Below are 20,622 nucleotides of genomic sequence, written 5' to 3' on the forward strand. Positions count from 1 at the left end.
ACACACATATACACACACGCGCACGGGCACACACACATACGTACACACACTACACACGCATGTGCGTATGCACATACACAACCTCAATTTTTTACAAATCAAAATTTTGACATGTATGTTATTGTGATGACCATGATAACTTTTTGATTGATTTGATGATGACCTACAGTTACATACATACCTGTGTTAATTTTCTTTGCTGATTTTAGCTTGGTAGCAGGTGTATGGCTATAGTGATACAAAACAGTAACAATATCACATGAAACAAATGCCACTACACACATGAAATATTGTGTGCATAGTTTTGTATATTGCATAACACACACACACTTGTGTGCAAACACTAGTACACATACCCTAGATATATTAAACGTACCGAACTCTGAAGTGTGAAGGAAGCCTTACAGACTCTTTCAGTTCAGTCTAAAATAGTACAACAATTAATGTTCGACAAGCTAAAGTCATGCACTAGTTGATAGTATATCATCGTACTACATGTAGTTAAGGTAAAATTATTCAATTCAATATGCTTTCATCCCCACTCCTCTATGCAAACATGCATGGGGTGTACGTGCATGCAGGCACACTGTATTGACAACAAGAAGGGTGTGTAGTATCCTACTCATACCTGTTTGGTAAGTGATGACCGGTTAGAACTGGTTGTGGCACACCATTTTGTGGAATTGCTTGGATAAACTTCACAGGTGTTCTGTTGTGTAATACGTACAACAATAATATGTAGCTGTGTATCACTGTACAGTACTTGTGGAGACTGTATAATATATACAGACATCTTGTAATAGCAGCAGATTTTTTGATACATAAGCAAGCACTGTATTAATAGCTATCAATTATTTGGGGCCTAGCTTAACTGCAAGTGTCTGTATTATCTGCTCAGGTATCTTTCATTCTATATCTCCACCTTAACAAGCTCCAATTTTACATCAATCACTTGAATTATCTACGTACTTGTTTTCCGTACTTCCGACGTGACCAAGTGATCGTAGATGAGTCTGAATAAGGAATTTGTAGTGGTGGTAGTTTTGTAGTTTTTGATGATGCAGGCCTTGCAGACAACTACACAAATATATATAACATTTAGTGCAATAATCCCTACTCACCTCTGTAAATCTCTTAGCTGATCGCTTCATTCTAGAAACTATATAAAAATATGAAACACAGTAGGACAATATAAATGGTGATTGACATATTGAAAAACTTGTGCAAGGAGACAACCCTCTCAGAAGGGACACGATAAAGTTTGTAGCACCCTAGGCCTCGTGTGGTTTGGTACAATAAACCTGTTCTTATTAAACCTGCGGTGGCAAAATACTTCAATTACACATAATCAAAAAGCTTGGAAGCTGCAGCACTGGTTAAGGCCAAATTCCACAGCAATTGACTTGATTACAGCACAACAACCCCATGTTAGTTTATATGCTAAATCCATACAATAGTTACATGTACACTTGTAAGAGTACTCTTGAAAAATATGCAATTCCCTTATGCATGCAGTTAGTAATTATTACAGAGTTTTTGTGATTAACTAACTTGAACGGGATCCCTTTTCAGGACTCAACCTTCTTGGCACAACCAGAGGCAGATCAGTAGCAGAGAATACCTGTGCAGCCTTCTCAATATAAGAAGTGAACAGTTCAATCTTTTCAATTAGAACGTCCATCACAGAATTCTGTTGTGCAACATGTAATGCATGCCCTGTAGCAATGGCCTAAAGGCATATATACCTCGCTTTGGATGTCTTCACCAGTATATCCTTGAAATGAATTTTGTTTCTCTGTTAAAGAAACAATTATAAAAATCAAACAGTGAATTTGATGCATACCTTCACAGTGAAAACTGGAGTTAAGTGCAAGTGGTAAGGCGTTCCATGATAGGCTATCACAGCTTGACCTCGGGCGTTCAAAGTTTAGCATGTAACTTGGCAAGGGCGTTGATCTAGCAATAATATCATCAATTGGACCACTCATCCTATCTACATCTGATTGCTGTGCTTGTGTATCGGAGTCTTCAACTTCTTTGACACTTTCTGGAGCTGAAAATGAAGCGTGCTTTTTAAAACCTTTCTTCGGTTTCTTTTCTTCTTCAACAGCTAGGCCAAAAGAGCAAATACTTGACCCATCTTGTTTTGCGCTAACATTCCGACTGGTCGACTTTGATGCATCAGAAGTGTGTCGTTTGGCAGGATCAGGAGAGTTGGAAAAGTTGCTGAAATCAAAATCAGATTCGTCAGAACCTTCTTCAGTGTCCCCACCAGCGATGGATGGAAGAGCTGTAGAGACTCGATCAACTGGTGTAGACGGTGGATAACGAATAGTAGCCATGTCATCTATCTGTGACTGGTGATTCATCCATTGCTACATATTTATACAGACACATGAATATAAACAGTACAAGAGATGTTCAATTTCTTCTTTGCAGTGAAGATATTTGGTTGGTTCAACAATTTGTACAAGAAAATGATGTAAGTGGTTGATGAAATTTCAGCTGTGGAATTGTGTATTAGTGGTGTTTAATATGTCTAACTGTTTCTAGTTTTGTGGCTGTCAAAGTGCACTTCATGGGTAACTATATATATACAAGTACAAATAACTTCCTTTAATGTACAGCCAGCAATAATGTTACCATGGTAACACTTCCATTCTAAAATACCATTTTTGATGTTTCAATTTTTATGAGACAATCTCCTGTTTATTATACTATTCTGGTACTTACCATGCTAACTTGAGTACGTCGACCACGAGCACCAGGTCTACCCCTTCGTCGAGCAAACAACAGTTTTTCCAGTCTTTGCTCTAGCCATGATAGGCGCTTGAACACAGCAGTGGTCTGTGCAAAAATACACACAGCTATTTGTCACACATAGGCAGACAATGCACACATGACCACATGTACCACGGGACTTCATCAACTTGTTATAACTGGTAAAACCCCACATGGAAGGCCATGTGATCAGCCCCAATAACAATATATTCGGTGAACCTTACATCTTCTCCTTGTCTCCTCAGCTCTAATGCATACAATTGTGTGTGAGTGAGTTCTCTCCTTATATGAATGACAACCTGAATATGTAGGTAGATATCTGCATCACTCCGTTATAAAATAACTGACTTGTAAAGAAAGAACTAATTCTTCTGCACGGCTTAGCAGTGACTGTACTTGGAGTCGGGCACTTTCTTGTTCTTCCTAAAAGTGAAATGAAAAGTCATCAAAACTGTAAAAATAAATAAACTATCACTGACCTTTGATGAAGCATTTTCATACAACTCCAGTGCCTGCCGCAGACCATCCTGTGCATTGGTAACTAAGCTGACCTGCAAAACAGGGTATATTTAATGTATTTACATTATTCAATTATCCCCTAATTGCCATTACATAATCAATTCAAAATTAAGTGTTATAATTTATATAAAGACGACACCTGTTCATTTAGAAGTACATCAAAGCGGCGAATCGTTGGTGTCGCGCTTGCGGACGAAGTCTTACTGGGTGTCGCAATCGTACGATTTCTACCGGAATCCGCTGAGAATTTCGTGCTGGTTACGTACATTACCAAATGCCATCCACCGTCATCGTGCGCAAAAACACATATAAGATCTTACTCAGGAAGTGATACACAGTGCTGGAAAACAAGACACCTTCGATTTTTGGTAGTTATAGTATCCGTGACAGTTTACGGAGACCCTTTTCCGGATTTGTAGTGTGGTAATTAACCCCAGAGTGGTGCGTTGATCGTGCCGCTCGAAAATGGCAACGAGTAGTTATGATTCTCAACCTTCGTCCGGGCAAACCAGTAGAACAGTCAGTCCCATCCCGACGGAACTGGTAAGCGAAGTTAAGTAGTGACGTACAAATCAAGGTCGCAAGTAACGATTGGTCCCGTATCTAAGGGCTTACAGCTGGTGTCCCTAGTACTTTCAGTGTGTCAGTTTGTATATGCTGTTTGCGCTGTTGGTCCCCTGTCTAACAAAGACTTGTAATAAAGACCGCAGCACCTTCCATGAGTGGGGGCTAGCCGTTGTACCTCCTTCTTGAAAATTACATAAGCGGTGGAATTTCTATATACAAACATACAGTTTGGAAATAAGAATTTTTGGCCATTACATTTGTTGCAATGTGGAGGTGTTCCCATATTATATAAAATAATGTATAGAGCAAAACCTGTTGTGGTGGTTTTTCTATTGAGCCCTCGGCAAAGTTTTGTTCTGATAAACACAATGTATATGCACTCTCTATTGCTAAAGTGAAAGTGTATAACATGCTGTATCATTTATATGTAGTGATGACATTTGTCTAAACAAGTTATTTCCAAATTGAGTGGTTTAATGCCAGAATGATTCTCTTAATTTGTCTTGATGAAATTATCTGTACTTGTTATTCTTGGTGCTCTAAAGAAACATGGTTGACAGTTTCACAACAATACATGTTGCCTGCTACTAAATGTTAGTGACCACAAGCAGTATATGGCTAATACCTTTATAATATTTTCTATACTAACACACACACACACGCACACACACACACACACACACGTAGAAATGTAAAGTTGGCTTCCTAGATCATTTGCTGTTGCTTGACTACTATAGTAGTTTATATGATTTATTAGTAATATGATATTTTGTATTTGCAGTTCCAATGCTTATACAAGTAGAAGGAAAATTAGGAATTTTAAGTTGTGAGTAGGGATTAGTGAAACAAGGGAGGTCGCCTACACTTGCAGATACTTTAGTGGACATTTCATCTGCATGTGTTGATGACCTCCCTTGTTTCACTACTTTTTTTATGGCTATCATTGTCCCTAGTCTAATTTAGAATTCCTTCTACTTGTAAGTATTGAGAAATGAGAATACATAATGTTTAGTAGAAAATATCGTATTACCATAAATCCAGTATATGCTACCAGTTGTATTCTTACCAGATATATTCGTAGTCAGGAAATAGCTTTGTTCACACACATTTCTATGTGTGTGTGTGTGTGTGTACATGTGTGTGTACATGTGTGTGTACATGTGTGTGTGTGTGTACGTGTGTGTGTGTGTGTGTGTGTGTGTGTGTGTGTGTACATGTGTGTGTGTACGTGTGTGTGTGTGTCTGTACATGGGTGTGTGTGTGTGTCTGTACATGTGTGTCTGTCTGTCTGTCTGTCTGTACATGTGTGTGTGTGTGTCTGTACATGTGTGTGTGTGTGTCTGTCTGTCTGTACATGTGTGGTGCATGTTGTTAGCCAAATATCTGCTTGTGGTCTACGAAATACACCTGTATATCTGCAGGTGTAGGTGACCTCCCTTGTTTATGGCTATTATTAATCCCTAATTGAACTTAAAATTTCTACTCTGCTTGTTTGTTTACTTTTTTGTATCACAATTAATGACTGGTGAACCAGCTTATAATGGCGCCATACTTAACTATTAATTACTGAAGGAAAGTGAAGTAGCCATTGCGCTTCATTTTCAGCTATGTTCGGCCCGTCACACGGTAATACAAATGAAAAACATTACGAGAAGCACTTCTGCAATTAATCCAGTCACTACATAAAATAAGAATTTCCATTACAAACATAGGGAAGTCCTCACACACTAGCTACCACAAATCGACACCTTGCGCTGTCAGCAAGAGGAAAAATGGGACACAAAGGAGGACAAAGGTAAGTCCATGGTACATACCGTGTTGCCTCGAATTACAGCCAGTCTTGTATAAATGCCTGGTCCCGTTTAGTCGCCGGGAGTATGCTACATCATAACAAAAATAAACGCCGGGTCTCAAATAAACGTCTAGTGCAGTCATTATTTTTGACAATTTCAGGCGGTGTTATAAACGATGAAGTAAAGAACGTTTTATAGAGTTCCTTTTAAGCTGGAATCTGTGAAATATGTTGAGGGAAACGCCAAGCAGAGTCCAGGTGAGCACAACACCAAGGTATGAAGTTGACTCGTGAATGCCGATCAGGTATATAAACATCGGTGATCAGGTATATAAACGTCGGTCTCCGTAAAAAGTTGGTTGAAAGAAATAAATTCCCAGGCTTAATTTGAGACAATGGTATTGTGGTATACCACAAGGCACCTGTTGAAGTCTTGTTTATAACAAAATACAGGAAGCCTAACAGCTGGGAGTATGTAACATTGAGAAAGCTGAATGACTTAATTGTCCTATCTCATGTAACTCGCTAAGTTCTTATATGTTGAACAAATGTAGTGTCATTTATACTTTACACTGAATGTAAACATGTATATTTTGTGTTGAGTGCATAGATAGTTGTCATAGTAACATAGTAAATTATGTATGTAGATTGTTTATGTATTTAAAGTGTTATGTACAAAATTCTGGTAGTAAACATTGCATTTAAGGCTTTACAGATTTTAAAATGCTGAAGGATTGTATTAATTTTTATCTCTTGTATATACGTATTCACTAAATACAACATCATACAAGATTCAAGTAATCTACAAAATCACCATTGTCATTTTAGGAAATTTTTTATCACTTGTGTTTGTGATTTTCATACTCATTTCATGTATGTTTGTGTCATCATTGTTTTCCTTATTGACATAAACAACATCTTTGCAGCCATTCTTTGCCACCATCACAACTTTAACTCAAGCTTTTTTTTTTTCAGATGGCCATCCCCTTTTGTACAGTTGCGCTGTTTTGATTACAAGGAAACATTTCAGTGATAGATTTATAGAATAGATCATGCATGTATAAATTTCATCCCACCACTACCAATGCTTGGTCATGCAATGAGTATGTTGTATAAACCTCCTATTCTATTGCTTGACTAACTCCATTACTTGATCTATGCACACTGTACATTATGTATCAATATCTTCAATAAGTAATGTCATTGTATCTGTATGAATGTGTGAGATATATATTGTGTATATACATAGCTCAGTGAAGATGAGAAGAGGAGGATGAAGATTATGCGTGATGTTAGGGTGGGTAGTGATTATGTTGTGTGTGTTTGTACTATATCATTGACATGGCACTACACACATACACATGGCTACTTGCGCACACACAGAGAGTCACACACACACACACACATACACACACACACACACACACACACACACACACACACACACACACACACACACACACACACACACACACACACACACACACACACACACACACACACACACACACACACACACACACACACACACACACTATACACTATACACTATACACACACAATTGTCATCATTAATGTACAACTCACATTTCCAGGATACACAATGTGCCTGTTAAACCATATTATCTTTTTTATTTACCTTATGACCAAAGTTACATGTCATGTACATAATTACATGTTAGGTAGCTCATGATCTCTGATTAGGTTAGTTCATTTCCTGAGGATATACAATGTCATGTGTTTGTACTGCTAGTTGATTATCAGTTTGTTCACTTTGCTGTACCCACATAGGAAGGAAAGATCAGTGTTAATGAAGCATTGCGCTTAGCTGAACAGATTGGTGTGATCACTAATAAAGATCAACAGCAAGCTGACAAGCCTACAGAACCAACTGTGTATAACTTTAGTGTTTACAAGTGGAGTAAGACACGTGCTGCCCAGAGATTGATTCTACAGGTGTGTGTGTGTGTGTGTGTGTGTGTGTGTGTGTGTGTGTGTGTGTGCGTGCGTGCGTGCGTGCGTGCGTGCGTGCGTGCGTGCGTGCGTGCGTGCGTGCGTGCGTGCGTGCGTGCGTGCGTGCGTGCGTGCGTGCGTGCGTGCGTGCGTGCGTGCGTGCGAATACGTGTGTGTATCTTGTCTGTCTGCATTGTAGCATATACGAGATAGATGCATGCATGGCATTGTGTAAACGTGTCTTGTCATTGTTTTAAATTTTTGTGTAGTTTGATTTTCACACCAGATGTCTCAGCAGCATTCAAAATGGCAACAGGATTGCCAAAGTAGATTTCATAGAAATAATTAACTACAGTAGTGAAGTAAGTCCAATCCTTCAATATACTGTTATGTACTTATCAATTGTATTCTATTGTCTATATAATAGTTATATGGGCACAATGTGGAGTCTATGAAATTTATAAACCCGAAGACCCGGGCTGTAGCGCACGAGCGAAGCGAGGGCGGTACTAAGGGCCTGAGGGTTTATAAATTTCATAGACTCCACATTGTGCCCGTATAACTGCTTTAGACTCTATTTCACATTACACTCAGATCACTTACCTCATCCATGGCTGTTTCTGCTGTAGGCTCGGCAAAAGCGGCTGGTTTTCTTACGATAATACTAGTGCCATGGCAACTATGCATCCTCACGTGACTAAATAATCGCGCTCGTTAAATCACTGCACGTGAACAACTCATAGCGATTGAACAAATCCGATTTTGAGTATATGTCATATTGTGCTTAAAGGCGTGGAGTATATTAGAAAACAAGGTGGAGTATATGAGATTTATTACCCACCCAAAACAGCCTAAATAGAGTCTAAATGCCTATATACATTGTCACCATTCACCATATACTGTGCATACATTGTGTATATAGTTGGTACTATTTGATCTCTTTAGGACGGCCTTCGGTTATGCATTAGTTTTGAAAGGCAAAATGAATATGAGTTTGATGCTGACTCAATAGATGAAAAGAACAGGGTAAGTTACTCATACATACAGTATGTATTCTCACACAATGGCCTACATTTATAAATTTATCATAAATGGGGATGTATGTAAATGTTGACTTTAGTGGTCTTTTTTACAAATATTCCCAATACCATACAGTATGGTAGTACTGTATAGTAGGGATCATGAAGTTATTGCCCAAAAACCTTCGCAGCATTGGCTAGGCATAACCATGCCCATAAATGCCTTCAGAGTAGGGCATCAATGTCCATAGGAATGTTCATTATGCTTAACATTCAAATGTAAATTTCAACATTCGAACATTCATTATCCCGATTATTATGGTTGTAAAAGTAGGTTTTTACATTGTTTTAACATCAGTTTGAGAAAAAAGTTTCACAAATATGTGCACACCTATCTTTTGTGCAGCGTAGTACAAATCATCATTATTGTCTATGATAACAGAGTGGGTGTAACAACATTCAAACATTCCTTAACAAAAGTTAAAGGATGTTCAGAGATATTAAATTTAACATATGTTCATGTGCTACTTCAGAGCAACCCCAAATCCTTCCATCAAATTTCTAACTGAATTTTCTACTAACTGACAGCCTGACTGCATGCCATTCCTTATGTAGAGTATATGTACATACTGATATTACCATGTGTATTACATGTATGTGGTCACATGTTGTTTATTGCAGATGATTCGTCTCTTAAGTTTAGTAGTAGATCATAACCAAGCTAGTGTAGAGAAAGGTAATTTGTGTATTGTACAATTGTGTGTATGCGTGTGTTCAGTCATTAAACGTGTGCGTGTTTGTGTGTGCGTGTGTGCGTGCATGCATGCATGCGTGTGCGTGTGTGAGATCATCATGTTGTCAAACACATACATGGTAGATGATGATGATGATGAAGAAGATGAGAGTCAGCTTGCCGTGGAGGAGATACAGGAATCCTTGTCTATAATGACCAAAGCTGAGAAGGTGGTGCTTAAGACGGGAGTAGTGGAGAAGAGGGGACACAGTGCTGCCTTCTTGATGTGGCCAAAGTTTGTATGCATGTATATCATACAGACATGCACAGGAACCTGTGCTCAAGTTCAAGTTCTAGGGGTCCACATGTATATCCTCTTGGTGCAGGGCTACAGTAACCTGCAAGCATGGGTGTACCTAGTCTAAAGTTGAGAAACTCGAAAGTTCTGCTAAACACGCACACGCTGCCTTTTACATGTAGTCCATAGGGTTGACAATGCACTTGATATCACAATAACAGTACCGAGGCTATTTTTACCAATCATTATTTTTTTACCACTTGTGATATACTGAATTAACAATATAATTATCGTGATGTATTACTTATTGCAACTACCTAGATGTATTTCATAACTGCTAGGGATCCATGCATCCATGGAGCTATGTTGTAATATTATTAATATCACTTATGCCAACAACACCACACATCTGATGCCCAAGAAGATGAGAATGATGAACCCTTGAAACCTGACTTTAGATTATTACTCTTGTTTTTACAGTTTTTAAATACACCAGTATGCAGATGTGTATATAATAATACTGTATGATTTTAAATTGCTGGCAATTATCATGGTGCAATATCTTTTCCTACAGACGATATTTGAAAGTTGCTGCAGCTGAGTTGAGTTACTACAAACAAGATGACTTGGAGGTGTGTGTGTGTGTGTGTGTGTTCGTGTGGTGTGTGTGTGTGTGTGTTCAGGTTGCACATGGATTGGAGACAACTCCGCAAATTGCACGAAACAGTGAAGCATTCCTTGTAATGAAGTTTACGGGGAAAACTTAATTCATGGTAAAACTAGCTATTTATGCAGAGTAAGACAATGTTTTAAACAAAACTGATTCTAGTACTTGTCCCTCTAGTGAATAATAATGTAATGAAGAGCCTCCACTTGAGTTTGTGAGATAGTTTCCATTGCCAGGTACATAGTTTTGTCTGAACGTTTCACTGTGGTGTAGCTTCACACGGATGCCAACCCACCACGTTGTATTGTAAGATACTGCTCTTCACGCATGTTCCCACTACCATAATTTGCCTACACAAACATACCAGAGCAACATACTAACCACAAACAGCATAGTTAACTGTTAAACTATGCAACGCCCAACAACAAAACAACTTTGGGGATGATAACAAGACAAGTACTACTACTTGATGAAAAGGCTATATACGTTTGAAAAACGTTCTGCAACTGTGAGAGAATCGTGTTGTTCTACACTACCAAATCCGTAAAACATTGTGACATTAGCACTGTATACTATTTGTAATACATTTTATATGCGCGTTTCCGATCCATATATATATTATCCATGGTTGTGCCCATCCATGCATGTATGCACAAGGCTATTATTAGTGTACACATGTGTGTATTGAGACATTTGTACACACTTACCATAAAAGTCTCTCTGTGTGTCTTATAGAATGCCCTTAACATCATACCACTTGGACTGGGTTTGACAGACCTTAAAAAGATTGACCACAGTAGCTTCTCCATCACCACGTTGAGAGACAAGAAAGTGTTCAGGTATATATTGGATATGTAGTAGTAGGTGTACCACATGTATGTGTGTGTGTATGTGCAGTCATTCACATATTTGTATGTATTGCCTACGTGCATACTGTGCTGTGCACTACACACACACATACACACATATTACATGCAAATACGCACGCATGCACACACACACACACACACACACACACACACACACACACACACACACACACACACACACACACACACACACACACACACACACACACACACACACACACACACTCAACATATAAAAGCAATGCACATACAGTTCAGTATATTGTTGTCTTCTTCTAGCTTTCGTGTAATTGCTGGTCGTTCCAGCAAAGCTGATGTTGAGAAGGAAAGAGATGAGTGGTATCAGGTAGGTGTGTGCTAATATACGCAGGTCTTAGATATTATGGTTAAAGCATGTCATAATTTTACTCACAACTTGTATTGTATAGTATATATGTGTGAAAACATCCACAAATCCCTCTTTTGACTCTGTCAAAAAGTGCATGTTAATTGTGCATAGTGCTCCATTCATGTTTTGAGATAGCTAGCTAATAGAATTGGGATTTGTGGTTTACATTACCACCTTCTTGTTTTGTGGCTTTTTCAGTGATCCTTGTTCCACTTTTGAAATCTCCAATTTAAAATCTAGTTTGTGTATTGTTTATTCATGTTTGTAATGATGAGTGGATGGAACAAATTTGTGTTCTACATAATTGAAATGTATATACAGAGTCTCTTATTATGAGCTAGAATTTACATTACTAATCACCCATATAGCTTAACACATGCTTTAAGTGACCTGTTGTTTCACAAACAATAAACGCTCTTTCTAATCAGTATAATATTATAGGATGCTATGATAGTCTTGGGTGTTGAACATTTTGTGTGGGAACTTGCCGGTCTCACATGGCAGGCTACCATAATGACTATTATAATAGGGTGACTGCTCTATTAGAGTGTTTTGATCTATGCACCGAAAACTGCACATATACTGTTGTACACACATCTACAGTTGCTTTGGAAAATCAGCAGTCACATAATTACTGTTGGCACTGGTATTTATATTATATAATTACTGTTGGCACTGTTATATCTCTGGTATTTATATAATATGCCGGCGGCAGGAAGTAGCAGCTACTGTATGTATTCTCTTGAACACTAGCTCTACACTGTGGCCTAGTTGCTGTTAGACTGTCTCATTGGTGCATGTATTTGGTTGTATGTGATGCAGGCCTAGTGAATATAATATGAATATGAACAAAATAGGAAATTTCAGTATTGTCTGAAATACACTTACTGTTGCTTTTCTACTTAATACTGACACCTATACTACTTGCAAAGAACTACCAGGACTGTTTTATGTTGCAAGATGTTTTCCAAGGTGGTTTTAGGTGTGAATTCTATCCAAAAATATGAGCAATCCCTATTATGAACCCCACCTTGCTGTGGTTCGTGATTAGCATGTTTTGCTCATTTGCTCCTGCTAATTTTATGGTATACACCTTACACTCAATTGCTGTATTTTTATTCAGGCTATTCTCAATGCAAGTTATGACTCCTCAACACTTAGGAGGGCAAGTGCCAAGCGGAAAACATGTTAGTTTTAACTGTGTATGGATCTGTGACCAACTGGTTGTACTCTAGCTAATTTTTTTTTAATATAATGTACAAAGCAATTTAGTTGTTATGTGTTCCACTATGTACTGATGTAGTGAAAGAAATGAAGGCAACAACTACTAAACGTCGGAGCACCCTAATGATGGGTCGGTTTAGTTTTTCAACTGCCAACAGTCCTCCACGACCTCGTAGAGGCTCAAGGTCGAGTACAATATCTCATTTAGACAAACCTGAGGAGCATCCATTGGCAGCATCAAATTTTCTTAAGCCAGAAGTTCCCAATGAAGAAGAAAAGAGATTTTCAGTCAGTGATCTACCACGTCTGGATCTTCACAATCAAGATGTGACCAAGTTGGTGGCAATGTTAGAGCAGGTACTTATACCCTGTATGTGTGTAGCATGAGCCTTCATTCTTGTATGCATGCACATGTGTAGTGTGCGTGCGTGCGTACGTGCGTGCGTGCATGAGCTTAGTGTTGTTGGACACTTGATGTTAGCTATGGAACCAAAACCATGTCCCACATAACTGGTGAGGGGACTTTATATGTCCATACATACCTTCAATCATGAGACATGGTACGACACTACATAGTTATTTATTTTTCACACTCTGTGTACTGTGAATACTTGACACTCCTACACATGTGTACTCTACAGGGTGTACATACTGTGTATTTACTGTTAAATTGTTTTGTTACTTATTGTAGGAGTTATTGGCACTACAAAATTTTACTCAAGCTGCTGGTGGCACTGATGTTGATCTGATGGTAATAATGTACAGTGGTATATATGGTGTGTTGAACTGGTTTACTGCATTGTAGATCTGCAGACTAGCAAGTATAGCTACAACCTTACGCAGGTAAATACGCACACCTTCATGCTCGCATGCACACACACACACACACACACACACACACACACACACACACACACACACACACACACACACACACACACACACACACACACACGCACACACACACGCACACACACACACACTATCATGTATTCCCTCCTATGTAGTCAATGTGAAGATGGAGTAATAGTACAAAAACCAAATATCACTAGCGAATGCATTCAAACCTTACCAGAACCCCCTCGGATATCTTTAAACGATGATGATAATGTATTTCAAGAAAAACAACAGGACTCAACACACAAGAATGCAGTACTTAGTGATGAAACACAGGAAGATTTAAAGCAAGAAAATAAACAACTGGATGAACAGTCAGAGAATGTAACACAGGAAGGAGGTAAACAATCAGATGAACAACAACCCGTACCACCAAAACAACGAAGCAGTGTAGAGGAACAAGTGACTGGGGAAGGAAACGCTCCATCAAGTGGAGAAGAAGCTCAAACTGAACCAGTAGAAGGTAATAATAAAGTTGATGATAGTCAGGAAACTTCAGTGTCTGAAGATCCTGGTACTGACAAAGAAGCTACAGAGACAGCAGAGTCCACCCCACCAGATAATACTGAACCAGAAGTGTCACCCCCTGAATCATCAGAAATTACCCCACCTGAGTTATCAGAAACTCAACCCCCTGAAGGTTCCCATATTGAAGATGCTCCAGGAATACCAGGAGCCCCTCCCCCTCCACCACTTCCTGGAGTACCAGCAGCCCCTCCTCCTCCACCATTAGTTGGAGTACCGGGAGCTCCACCCCCTCCTCCAGTCAATGGAGTACCTGGAGCCCCTCCCCCTCCTCCAGTTCCAGGAATACCTGGAGCCCCACCCCCTCCTCCAGTTCCAGGAGCACCTGGAGTCCCTCCTCCTCCTCCAGTTCCGGGAGCACCTGGAGTCCCTCCCCCTCCTCCAGTTCCAGGAGCACTTGGAGCCCCTCCCCCTCCTCCGTTTCCTGGTGCAGCTGGCTTTGCTGGATTATTTTCAAGTGAGTTATAATTACTGAAAGTACAAGTGAGCAAATTTTTCCTGTTAGTTTTGCCACCAAAGCCTTGTGCAATAGTTCCAAAGAAGAAACTAAGACCATTCTACTGGAATAAATTGTCAGATGCTGCAGTAAGCCATTATATGTGTTTGGTACAGCACATACTTATAACTTGATCACTATCTTATGCATGCACACACAAAGATGTGTTTGTGCACACACTACAAACACACTGATGCACATACACTATGTATGTGCACACACCTTATGTACAAAGGTCTCTGTTTGAAAATTACATACACACCTCAAGCTACTAGTTGTTTTGCCAATAGGTTAGCCGATCGGTGTGGCTGGACTTAGATGATGTCACAGCACATTTAGATGTGAAGAAACTTGAAGAATTATTCCCTAACCAAACAGCTGCTAGTGCCAAAAAGTCTAAGGCAGAAACAGTGAAAGAGACAAAAACTCTATTGGACCATAACCGTGCTAAAAACCTTGGTACTGTGTCCTTATGTGTGCTGTGTGTGCATTAGTTTATGTTAATGTTAGTGTTACTGGTGTAATCATGTTGTTTATGTAGGAATTTTTATGCGTGGATTTCATGTTCCCCTTGACGAGATTGAGACCCATTTGAACATGATAGATGGTGAAGGTGGATTAGAATTGGAGCATGTTATAGCCATGAAAAGGTGTGTAGTGTGTGTCTGTCTGTCTGTCTGTCTCAATGTGTATGTCTCGATACGTAATACACATACGTACTTGATACAGCAGTTGGTATATGTGTGACTGACGTGTCAGCCTGTGTGTATGTGTCGTACATCAAAATGAATGATAGTCACATTATATCACACAGCCCACAGAATTGAAAGTGAACTGCTTATATCCTACATATGTACCATACATACACTGTATGTTTCCTTTACTCCTTTGTGAATGTTCTATTAGCATCATTAAGGAAACATATAGTATAGCATTTTTGCGATAATCATACACTGTTTAGCTGTCTAATAACTGCTGCTCAGGGATCACCATGAGAAGGAATTGAGTATGGCTAAACATACGTTTGTGCACGCACACACACACACACACACACACACACACACACACACACACACACACACACACACACACACACACACACACACACACACACACACACACACACACACACACGCACACACACGCACACACACACACACGCACGATGTATTATGACATTCTTTGCTGTATGCTGTAAAGGTTCCAGCCATCAGAAGAAGACAAGGAGATGTACAGAAACTATAAGGAAGACAAAGAGAAACTACAAAATGAAGATCAATTTCTTATGAAGGTAAACAGAGTTGTAATGTGCAATACAAAGCTGTACAGTGTACATATTATATTCACATTTGTTCATATTTCACTTTCTGTTTAGCTTGGTGAAATACCTTTATTGCACACACGACTTGACTTGCTCCTAACAGTCAGGGAATTCCCCAGCAACTTTGGAGACTTCAAGCCGGTGAGTTAAGCAGATTTCATTACCTTCTGGTCTTGTGTGTATTTTACAACAAAATATTTAATTAACAGCATTACAAATTGTGTCTTTTTAGATAATTGAACTTGCCTTGCACGCTTGCACAGAGCTATATGATAGTCAAGAATTCTCTCAAGTACTTGCCTATGTTTTGTCCATTGGTAACTACCTCAATTGTGGATCAAAGCGTGGTGGTGCCTATGGCTTTCAACTAAGCACTTTAGTGAAGGTAATTGTAGCACGTGCTTAAATTTAGGTAGTAATTAATATATACATGTGTGATAAATGTATCCTTTCATTTAAGTAGTTGATATAGTAGTAGCCTAATATGGGCAGTTCTGTAAATAGAACTTTCATCTGTATACCATATATAGAATGCCTTTAAAAGGTAATACAATGTTGTAGTGATGATTTAACAGTACATCTTCTTTGTAGGTATTTGATTATCGGAGCAGTAGTCAACCCAAAATGTCACTGCTACACTATCTCGTGGAACAACTTCACTCCAGAAAACCAGACCTGTTGGACTTTCCTAAGCAGATGACACATGTAACTAAAGCATCAGAAGGTTAATAGATAAGCTAGCTAAACTATGTGGCCTTGTACATATGTATTAGATAAATCTATCACTGTTATAAACTACTTAGGCACTTATAGTGATAAAACAAGCCAATACATTTCAATATCACATTTTTTCTTTAAAAAATTTTTTTTTTCGTGCTGTGAAATCCCTACTTTAGACTGTACCATTTAATATGTCTGCTAAATTTTTGCACATGGGCTGAAATCCAAAATTTACCATGTATGTGGAAATTTTCGAGGTACATAATTTTCACGGATCAAGGACTTTTGCAGTTTTATTTTTGAAGATCACTTGTTTTTCACTGAGGTTACCAAGCATAGAACAATTTTTAAGGATGAAAATTTCACAGACAGCCAAGCAACCATGAAAATTACATCCCAATTTGAACATATATGCTAGTTGTATAGGATGTCCTTGTATAATATTGTGTTAGCATAAAAATAGCATAAATTTATTCATAAATTAATTGCTAATTAATTTCATAATTGTTTATTGACAATGTCAAAAATTTTTGTGTACCTAGTTTCCATTGATGGAATCCTGGCTGAATTGGAAGGTATGTGTTTACATGTAATATAACTAATTGTGATAGAGGGAACAGCACATGTTGACAATTTATTTTTAGCTGAAATTTTTGTTGAGGTTGCTGACTGCTCGTGCATTTAGTGTACTGTGATGTGTCATCTAGCTGTTGTTTTTATAGTGATGAAAAAGCAGTTGGACAGGATTAGCAAGAATGCTGAAATTCTGATGTCTAAGAAGGAAATATCTGCTGGGGCAAAGCAGCAACTTGAAACAGCCGTAAAAGTTAGTTACATCCAAGCAAAGTGAAAACACTCACATACACATGCACATCTTACTATGAATGGTTGTGAAAATGCCATAAATATACACAGGTTATAGTTATACAGGTTGTACGCAGTCCCTTACAATCTTCAATAAATACAATATGTATGTATATTTCCAGCATCCCAGTGTTACGCATATCAACTGCTATCTAGAAAAGGTGTGAATTATTAAGGATGTAGTCATGTACATAAATGAATCGAAGAAAAGTTTCAAGTTCTATTGGTACAACTATAATTATGTAATAACTTAACTTGATATTTACAAACAAATACATCCCATCCCTAATACACATGTGTGGTACATCCTTTGTATTATCATCAATGACGTTTTTGTTGGTTTAGGATTTTTTGGCACAGTATAGAGAAGAGCTAGCAAGTGCAGAAGAAGTAGGTAAAAAGATCCACTCCACTTATGATAAGATATTAGTAAGAGAATGACCTACGTGTCATTGGGTGAATTTAATGTGATTTATTGTCAGAGCAAATTTGGTGAGTCTAACAAGACACCATCTGAGGAACTGTTTGGTACTGTTAGTAAATTCATTGTCCAATTCAGTAAGGTACATAAAGAACTGTTTCCTCCTCCTAAGTTGGTGCCACAGTAAGTTACGCTGTTTGATTAGATGTCGTCTTGTAATTGACTGTTTTGTGTTGTAGGAAAAAAGCTCTTAGTAAGATCATAGCTACTCAAGCAACGGTAAGATTATGTAATTGTTATTTATTGGTTGCAATTGTTGTACACATGCATAATGCACACACGCACATGCACATGTACGCACACGCACATGCACATGTACGCACACACGCACGCACGCACACACACACATGTATGCACACATACATACACTTGCATACAAATACACGCACGTACGCAGACACAAACACACACACATTCATACATTCCACACTCCCACTCATCACATACACACGTACACTACCTGGAATTCCTCAGCCAAGTATTAATTTACATTGCCTACTATGTAGTTGCCTATATCCCATAGTATCAATTTCAACTTATTAACATACTGGAAATATTCAGTTACTATAATATGAAGATGACAATCTGATCCACCTACAAAACTATGCCACCCTCACATGTAATTCACCAACAATATAAATACCATTAAGAACAGTAGTAACAATTGGATGGCAGTATTGTGATTTTGTACATTTATTCAGGCAGATACAATTACTAAATACACGGGGATATCTTAGTAATTGAGTTATGTGGTCAAGATCTTGTTTTGTAGAATCCTGTCTGATCATCTAGTAATGTATATATGTGCCCCTTTTTAACATGAAGAAATAGGTACCATGTAAGAAATATGCACTGTACTTCTATTTGAGGGTGTTTAATCTGTAATCACACCAGATGACAACTCTAGGTATTCTGATTGCCAACTTGTCAAAACCACTTCAATTATTGGCTCATACTTGTAATTATATATGTACATGGATAATTATGACTCAGCATTGTTGATGTGCTAAGTGCTAAATTTATTGGTAAGATTTTCAAAGCAGTTTTTTCGTATCCGTATCCGTAATGATGTGTGCATCTTCCATTTGAGGATAAAACCCTATAAACAACAATGTCATTTTCCTTGTCTAAACTACAGGATGATCAATTATTTGTATCCCTGAAATAATCATGTATTTTTTTTCCTGTAATCCATGTTATCCACCCACATACTAGGATGTGGATGTGTATACATTTCATGGCATTGTAGAAGGATTCTTTCCATAGGTTTTCCATAGAATATTTAAAGAAAACCAGGCGTACTTTTACTACCTTAGAGGCTCTATCTATTTTTTTAATTCCTGGTTTTGATATTTAAATATACATTTTTGGTGTAAATAATTTTGTTGGTTTTATAGAAAGACAATTCAGTACTCCTTTGTCTTTTTTTTAGGAGAAGAAACTTAAAAGTGGTGTGGTTAGTTCAAATGATGTGGTCGACAATCCAGGCAAAGGTGTGTCTAAACCTATCGTAAATGGAGATGCTAAACCCGAGGTAGCATAGATTAACATATTTATAATGTGTTCTAATTGTCGTGTGTATTTGTTGTAGGTAAATCACACCAGCCTTAGGGGATCCCTAAATGCACCACCCACAATTAATGAAATATCTGGAGTTGCCAATGAAGTGGTGAGTATTGCACTTATTTCTGCGTAATTGAATTACTTTGCTGATAAATTTACTATATATAGATATAGTTTTAAAATTACAAACCGAACATGTAAAACATTATTTCAATAGACTACACAATTTTAAGATGTATTTTTTTTACCATTGAAATGTGACTAACTACATGGAAATTGTATACTGTGGTTCATCTTAATATTGTGTAACTATGTTTCTCAGTAAATTATCTCACAATTTATGATGGAATAAAGCCATAATATAAATTTACTCCCACCATTCAACCCATGTACATTTAATGTGTTGCTGTCAGTATATAAAAAATTCCTATTTCTTGTTACAGAAAGCTGTGCAAGGACTCAAAACTCTTAAGCGAGCAGAACTCAAACCAGTAGAGGGATATTTAGAAAAGCTACGTTCAGATGGAAAACACTGGGACAAGCGTTTCTTCCAACTTGAGCTTAGTCAGCTAATCTACCACAACGAAAAAGGCGGTAAACTAAGATACGGGGGAACAGTCGACGTCTCCGGTTGTCCTGTCACCATGAGCCCTAAGAGTGCACTGATAGTTCAAGTTGAAGCAGCTGAACGCATGTGGCAGCTGAAAGCAATCTCAGAGCAAGAGGCAAGAAAGTGGTACGAAGCATTAATCGAACATAGCAAAGTTTTGAAATAATGTTTATATATCCGAATTGAATAATATATTGTGTATATTGTATTTTTTATTTTTACACTGTATCATTCCACATTTCATCTTATTTAAATTTTAAGAAATCAACTAGTTGGGTGAACTTTACAATGAAGTGCATGATCACGTGATAACACCAGATTTGCTTTATAGCGCA

The 20,622-nt window shown here is 38.1% G+C and overlaps 2 protein-coding genes across 3 annotated transcripts in view; one reads left to right on the forward strand and one right to left on the reverse strand.

The window, feature by feature from the left end:
* LOC136263430 (uncharacterized) overlaps nucleotides 1-3,704 on the reverse strand; it is a 21,145-nt gene extending 17,441 nt beyond the window's left edge. For both annotated transcript variants that reach the window (XM_066057941.1, XM_066057942.1), the window contains exons 1-13: nucleotides 3,440-3,704; nucleotides 3,261-3,332; nucleotides 3,130-3,204; nucleotides 3,006-3,080; nucleotides 2,734-2,847; nucleotides 1,844-2,375; nucleotides 1,746-1,795; nucleotides 1,552-1,690; nucleotides 1,122-1,159; nucleotides 970-1,077; nucleotides 629-709; nucleotides 377-423; nucleotides 182-228 (exon numbers count right to left, since the gene is read on the reverse strand). In XM_066057941.1, coding sequence (XP_065914013.1) covers nucleotides 182-228; nucleotides 377-423; nucleotides 629-709; nucleotides 970-1,077; nucleotides 1,122-1,159; nucleotides 1,552-1,690; nucleotides 1,746-1,795; nucleotides 1,844-2,375; nucleotides 2,734-2,847; nucleotides 3,006-3,080; nucleotides 3,130-3,204; nucleotides 3,261-3,332; nucleotides 3,440-3,568 — 1,507 coding nt within the window. In that variant the 5' untranslated portion in view covers nucleotides 3,569-3,704. The remainder of the gene's footprint in view (nucleotides 1-181; nucleotides 229-376; nucleotides 424-628; nucleotides 710-969; nucleotides 1,078-1,121; nucleotides 1,160-1,551; nucleotides 1,691-1,745; nucleotides 1,796-1,843; nucleotides 2,376-2,733; nucleotides 2,848-3,005; nucleotides 3,081-3,129; nucleotides 3,205-3,260; nucleotides 3,333-3,439) is intronic.
* On the forward strand, nucleotides 3,686-20,555 carry LOC136263429 (protein diaphanous homolog 1-like). Its single transcript, XM_066057940.1, has 30 exons — nucleotides 3,686-3,843; nucleotides 6,909-6,956; nucleotides 7,451-7,615; nucleotides 7,882-7,974; nucleotides 8,558-8,638; nucleotides 9,313-9,367; nucleotides 9,509-9,659; nucleotides 10,237-10,294; nucleotides 11,065-11,168; nucleotides 11,478-11,544; nucleotides 12,710-12,773; nucleotides 12,890-13,167; nucleotides 13,502-13,561; nucleotides 13,616-13,653; nucleotides 13,818-14,689; nucleotides 14,738-14,817; nucleotides 15,019-15,187; nucleotides 15,270-15,378; nucleotides 15,929-16,019; nucleotides 16,104-16,190; nucleotides 16,282-16,434; nucleotides 16,641-16,773; nucleotides 17,312-17,344; nucleotides 17,492-17,595; nucleotides 17,979-18,062; nucleotides 18,116-18,237; nucleotides 18,294-18,333; nucleotides 19,547-19,648; nucleotides 19,706-19,783; nucleotides 20,121-20,555. The coding sequence occupies exons 1-30, from the start codon at nucleotides 3,766-3,768 to the stop codon at nucleotides 20,451-20,453; spliced, it is 3,930 nt and encodes a 1,309-aa protein (XP_065914012.1). The 5' UTR covers nucleotides 3,686-3,765; the 3' UTR covers nucleotides 20,454-20,555.
* Nucleotides 20,556-20,622: the final 67 nt, after the last annotated feature.

This window comes from Dysidea avara, chromosome 8, assembly GCF_963678975.1.
Source record: "Dysidea avara chromosome 8, odDysAvar1.4, whole genome shotgun sequence".
Lineage (NCBI taxonomy): Eukaryota > Metazoa > Porifera > Demospongiae > Dictyoceratida > Dysideidae > Dysidea > Dysidea avara.

Bases quoted from the DNA above. Each gene is read 5' to 3' on its own strand.
- LOC136263429 (XM_066057940.1), top strand. From the start codon at position 3,766: ATGGCAACGAGTAGTTATGATTCTCAACCTTCGTCCGGGCAAACCAGT. The intron at 17,345-17,491 runs GTATGTGTTTAC...TTGTTTTTATAG, and splicing joins AATCCTGGCTGAATTGGAAG to TGATGAAAAAGCAGTTGGAC. The intron at 18,334-19,546 runs GTAAGATTATGT...TCTTTTTTTTAG, and splicing joins TCATAGCTACTCAAGCAACG to GAGAAGAAACTTAAAAGTGG.